The 5,476-nt window shown below is 42.1% G+C and overlaps 1 protein-coding gene across 3 annotated transcripts; it reads left to right on the plus strand.

Moving 5' to 3' along the window:
- The first annotated feature begins 1,716 nt into the window (after positions 1 to 1,716).
- Positions 1,717 to 4,869, plus strand: LOC147458490 (calcium-dependent protein kinase 1-like). Of its 3 annotated transcripts, none has more exons than XR_015188235.1 (10): positions 1,717 to 1,865; positions 1,940 to 2,880; positions 2,994 to 3,137; positions 3,222 to 3,374; positions 3,458 to 3,573; positions 3,649 to 3,816; positions 3,891 to 4,018; positions 4,107 to 4,206; positions 4,414 to 4,512; positions 4,593 to 4,869. XR_015188235.1 is itself a non-coding variant. In XM_086513136.1 (10 exons), exons 2-10 carry the CDS (start codon positions 2,190 to 2,192, stop codon positions 4,599 to 4,601), a joined length of 1,596 nt encoding a protein of 531 aa, XP_086369262.1. In that variant the 5' UTR covers positions 1,717 to 1,865; positions 1,940 to 2,189; the 3' UTR covers positions 4,602 to 4,869. The 3 variants fall into 3 exon arrangements, 2 of the variants coding, with proteins under 2 accessions (XP_086369262.1, XP_086369263.1); XM_086513136.1 differs by having other exon boundaries at positions 4,426 to 4,512; XM_086513137.1 differs by lacking the exons at positions 4,107 to 4,206; positions 4,414 to 4,512; positions 4,593 to 4,869 and having other exon boundaries at positions 3,891 to 4,022.
- The last annotated feature ends 607 nt before the right edge of the window (positions 4,870 to 5,476 follow it).

Genomic DNA, 5,476 nt, shown 5'->3' on the forward strand with positions numbered 1-5,476 from the left:
TAAAAGGGATTGGAGAAGTTTAACAAAGAGGGATTCATACATGACAGATGAAGTTGAGGGAACACTTAATGAAGAAGGGGTTGTGATCCACTATCAAACCAACGGTATACAAACACCTCCCTATGTTTCTAGGTGTTGCTCACACATACAAGCATTGCATAAAGCTCCACATTCTCATCAACACTCACTTACAATTATGTTGATTAGAGCGGGACATATAGCCACTACCATTGGCACTACCTTAGATAGAGACAAGCACATGACTAAAGATTTACAATGTATTTAATCACGTATACCAAAAAGGTCAACGCTACATAGGTGTCGCTAAAAATTTCAAGCAACATAGGATGACGCACATTAGAAGTCCCCAAAGGGATGTGAACTGATGGTCAACGTTTCACTCCCTTCATAGACAACTTTACTTACGATGTTCTTGACACTTGTAGACATTTACATATTGCACACATATTAGACCAAATTTACATATCCAAACATAATACCAACAAATAAATAAATACAACTTTTTGAAAGGCCATCTTGCCCCACTGCAAACAATTTGGTCTTTGAAATCGCACAATAAATATGGACTAGCTACCACCATTACATTCAAATTTATCAGTTTGTTCGTCTGTCCAACTCCTCTTCGTCTGCTACTTAAATTTTTTATTGCAGTGGTTTGCATTCTCAAGTTGTGGGTTTTACAAGTGCTTTTACATACAGTGTCTCTTTGGTTGCATATCCTACCACCTAACTTCATGTGAGTGACCCCTTAAACGTAACATAAATTTGAATGCATGGATATTCAATTCACTAATAAGTGGCAAAAGGAGTTGATGTCACAAATGTATTTCAAACGAAAATTGACGAGAACAGTGTCATCTTAGCTTATATTTTGATAACTGTTCTCTTTACATCTCTTGCTATTACAATGACAAGGCCACCAAGCATGACTAGTTTTTGTAAAGAACACTTGGACTCTCTCTCTCTCTCTCTCTCTCTCTCTCTCTCTCTCTCTCTCTCTCTCTCTATTGTCGTGTTCATACTTGTCTCCTAGCTCTCTACGTGGGAAGAGCCCCTTGTGACTCTTGTGAGGGCCTCATTTTGGGTAGCACGGGCGTGAGCCAGTGTGGCCTTACATGGCAACAAGCTCATCAGCTCGATAATATGCATGCTAGACAGGCAATTGGGCAATTGCGCTTCCTCGCCAAAGTTGGGCAAGGATTTTAGCCATGGATCCCACACAACCAACCAGCTATGATAGTTGCATGACGACACTGGCTGATTTTAGAAGTATAGTTGTATTTGGGGCAAGGCAACCAGGCCTCGGGACTAAGTGGCACGGGCGGGGGAGGGTGGGATCTACGACGGGAGCATTATGGGTCATAGATATGGAATGCGGGTATCCTAGATTACAAAAATAATCTAGGGTAAAAAGTAATCTAAGGTACCCGCATTTCGAAAGTAATCTAGGGTACCCCATTTTACGAGTGTGGGGTTTGAACCCGTGATCGCACCCATGAGAGGCGCATTGCCCCAACCACTTTGCCATGCACACGTTCTAAAAGTTGGAGCCCTAATTTACTTAAAACATGTACGCAAAATGACGGGCACCGAAAGTAATCTAGGGTACCTTAGATTACTTTTGGCGTCGCCATTGGGATCTACGGCACACAAATTCACAATGCCCCCGCCGTCCCATGCCCGTGCCACTTGGGCGCCCGCCCTAAAGTTTGCAATTGCTACACACTCGAGAATAAAAAATGTCCTTTATCATGACCCCCCTCCCCTCTCGCGAGAGACAAGCCAGAGAAGCATCAGAACGTCATCATGCCATTTCTTCAAGCAGTACGCTTCGTCACCATCAGGTAAGCAAGACCCATCCTAAATAAGTCACTTGCAACTGGATAGATGATTAATTAACTAGTTGTCTTTGTGCCAGATCTGGTAAGCGAGGAGGTTGAAAGGCAGGCAGGCTCTGCAGAATCTGTGATGAGGAAGTAGAGCAACCCGATTGAAGCAGTGAGTGAATGGAGCTCCGTAGTAAATATCAAGCATTCAACTCCAACTAGCTGGTCATTGACTTTCAATCCTCGCGTAGCCGCTAGTTATCCGCAATCAACAGATCGGTATATTCAATCGTTTATCATCACCAAACAGGTCCTGCATAGCAACTAAAGAGATTATCTACCATGGGCAACCAAATTAGCAGCAGGCACAAGGGGCGACATCGCAAACATCTAAATGGAAGCGAGCAATCTTCCCAGACAGCCATGCCTGCCACTTTATCAGGCTCATCGGGACCTTCCACCGCAACTCGCCCAAAGCAAGATGTTTCATCTCATACATCTTCTCAGTCCTCCAAACAAGCCATAGGCCACGTGCTGAACAAGCCAATGGAAGAGGTACGGGATACATATTCGCTGGGAAGAGAGCTTGGCCGTGGCCAGTTTGGAGTAACCCGTCTGTGCACGAATAAAGCCACAGGGGAGTTATTTGCATGCAAGTCAATATCAAAGCGCAAGCTGACCCATAAAGAGGACATCGAAGATGTGAGGCGAGAAGTGCAAATTATGCACCACCTCACTGGTCATCCCAATATTGTAGAGCTCAAGGGCTCATATGAAGACAAGAATGCAGTGCATTTGGTTATGGAGTTGTGTGCAGGAGGAGAGCTTTTTGACAGAATCATAGCTAAGGGCAAGTATACAGAGCGAGAGGCTGCAGCTGTGTGCCGGACAATTGTGCAAGTCATTCAGACTTGTCATTCTCTTGGTGTCATGCATAGGGATCTTAAGCCAGAAAACTTCCTTCTCTTGAATAAGCGTGAAGACTCTCCATTGAAGACAACAGATTTTGGATTATCAGTATTTTTCAAGCCAGGTAATATGAAACAAAGTATGCCACAAGTGAAAGGAAAAAGAAACTCAGCCCATGCATTCTTGGTAGACGTTTATGGGATGCACTTGTGTGAGCTGGTTTATTTTCCACTGCAGGGGATGTCTTCAAAGATGTTGTGGGGAGTGCATATTATGTTGCTCCCGAAGTGCTTCGACGCCACTATGGGCCTGAAGCAGATGTTTGGAGCATTGGAGTTATTCTTTACATCTTGCTGAGCGGGGTTCCACCATTTTGGGCAGGTAGCGCATTGCTATTACATGTAGGCTTTTCGTTTTACGAGCTCCTTGGCTGAATCTAACTCTTTCTATTCAAATGTGTTATAGAGACGGAACAAGGGATTTTTGATGCTATTATAGAAGGTCATGTGGATTTCACAAGTGATCCTTGGCCTTTGATATCTTCTGGAGCCAAGGATTTGATAAGGAAAATGCTGAACCAGAATGTGAAAGAGCGTATAGGAACACAAGCCATCCTTAGTAAGTGTAGCATTGGTTACTGGTAGCCTCAGATAGCAACAATTCGACTTTGCATGTGATTTTAGTGTCTTATTCTCTCACAGACCATCCTTGGATTAGGGTGGATGGAGAAGCTCCAGATAGACCTCTTGACAACATTGTTTTGTCCAGAATGAAGCAATTTAGAGCAATGAATAAACTCAAAAAACTCGCGTTGAAGGTGGCATTCTTAAATCACCGTAGCATATCTTTGTCAGCAGTATTTCCTGTTAAGATTTTGGCCTTTTGATGGTAGGTAATTGCTGAAAGTCTATCTGAAGAGGAAATTACCGGGCTGAAGGAGATGTTTAGAAGCATTGACGTGGATAATAGTGGCACACTAACCATGGAGGAACTCAAGCATGGCCTTGCAAAGCAGGGATCCATGCTTGCAGAGTCTGAAATTTTGCAGTTAATGGAGGCGGTTAGTAATAACATCTGTAGTCTTGTTTGTAATTCAAGATTGTGCTCGTTTTGATCTTGTAAAGATGTTTTTAGGCTGATGTTGATGGCAATGGGACGATTGATTACATGGAGTTCATTACTGCAACTGTACATATGAACAAGATGGACAAAGAAGACCATTTGTTTTCTGCTTTTCGTTATTTTGATAAGGATGCTAGTGGGTAAGCTTTGCTTTGGCTAAGTTTCGTGTTGTGCTTGGGTTGTGTTATTAATGAGACTTATGATGTTGAATTCATCTGTGCTATGTAGTTACATCACGACGGATGAGCTCGAACAAGCTTTAAGGGAACATAACATGGGGGATTCTGCAACAATCAAGGAGATAATTGCAGAAGTAGACACTGATGGGGTAAACAGATTTTGTTTGCCGATCTGTTTTGGGGGCATTTTCTGGGGTGCTCTTTGTGTAAAGTGGTTTGTGTTGTTGCTCTCAGAGCTTTCCATAACTGCTGGTTTGTGCTATATGTTTTAAGTTTGATTGTATTGTTGCCTCTTAGGAGTTTCTTTAACTGCTGGTGTCTGTTTGAAGTATATCAATATCATACATGATATACAGTAATGCTTGCAGGATGACCGTATAAATTATGAAGAGTTCGTAGCTATGATGCGAAAAAGTGCACCTGTTCCCATTCCCAATAGGAGGCAAAGAAAACCTGTAAGATTTGGGTTTCTTGGTATTCAATCAGGCTTGAAAATTAAATCTGGTGCCAATGTTCCAAAATGTTGATAATGCAGCTGAAGTGAAGGCAAAAGGATGGTCAGCGTTTGACAGGTTCTCTCTTTCTAAGAAGCAGACAATCAGCTTTGTCTATAAATCAAAGCAAACTGAATTTTGGATAATGGGGTGCTTTCTTGAGGTTGTCAGTGATAGGTAGGTCAGTCGTGGCATTTTCAAGAGGGACAATCATGCAGCATTTATGGGTCAAGCAAGTTTAGAACCCTTTTTAAAGAAAATAATTCAAGCGCTTCTCAGGTTTTTTTTTGCAACAATTAAGATTCGTTTTACTAGTCACTTTTTTGTGGCAAAATTTGGAGGTCTGTTCTGTAGTCTAGGTGTAGAATTGAGCATGTGTTTTTATATCAAGTATTCAGTTGCATTATGCATACAAAGGTATTTGGTTCTGGTTTGGCGTAGTAAAGTAAACCTCATCAGATCTCTGGTATCTCACAGAACTTTAGGAAGCTGTCAACTGCAGATAGTAGTATTCAATATGAGTTTGCTTGGTACCAAGAGCGTTGTTACGTCCTCGGTGCAACTCTGTGCAGCCTCTGTATACCGAGGCTCCTGCTTATTTGTTTTGTCCTCGTCCACATTTGGTCGCTCCATTGCTTGCGCTTTTTTTTTTGTGGAGTCTGTGTAGCGCTCAATTGTTGTTTTGCGTACATTGAAAGATGTTATTTTGGTCTGTCAAGGCCTCACAATAAATGTAGGTGCGATGGTGTCCGAGGATTGTCTACTTGTGGCAGTTAACTTTTAAGTCTTCCATTGATATGCAGTCTTTGAAGGTTTGGCTGCTTTGCTTTTTAGGATAGAAAAGATCTTTGAATGTTTGGCTGCTTTGCTTTTTAGGATAGAAAAGATCTTTGAATGTTTCTATTACTATCACAAATTATCACCT

Source organism: Adiantum capillus-veneris, chromosome 5 (genome assembly GCF_014529385.1).
Source record: "Adiantum capillus-veneris isolate H3 chromosome 5, ASM1452938v2, whole genome shotgun sequence".
Taxonomy (NCBI): Eukaryota; Viridiplantae; Streptophyta; class Polypodiopsida; order Polypodiales; family Pteridaceae; genus Adiantum; species Adiantum capillus-veneris.

Bases quoted from the DNA above. Each gene is read 5' to 3' on its own strand.
- LOC147458490 (XM_086513136.1), top strand. From the start codon at position 2,190: ATGGGCAACCAAATTAGCAGCAGGCACAAGGGGCGACATCGCAAACAT. The intron at 3,817-3,890 runs GTTAGTAATAAC...AGATGTTTTTAG, and splicing joins TTTTGCAGTTAATGGAGGCG to GCTGATGTTGATGGCAATGG. The intron at 4,207-4,425 runs GTAAACAGATTT...TAATGCTTGCAG, and splicing joins CAGAAGTAGACACTGATGGG to GATGACCGTATAAATTATGA.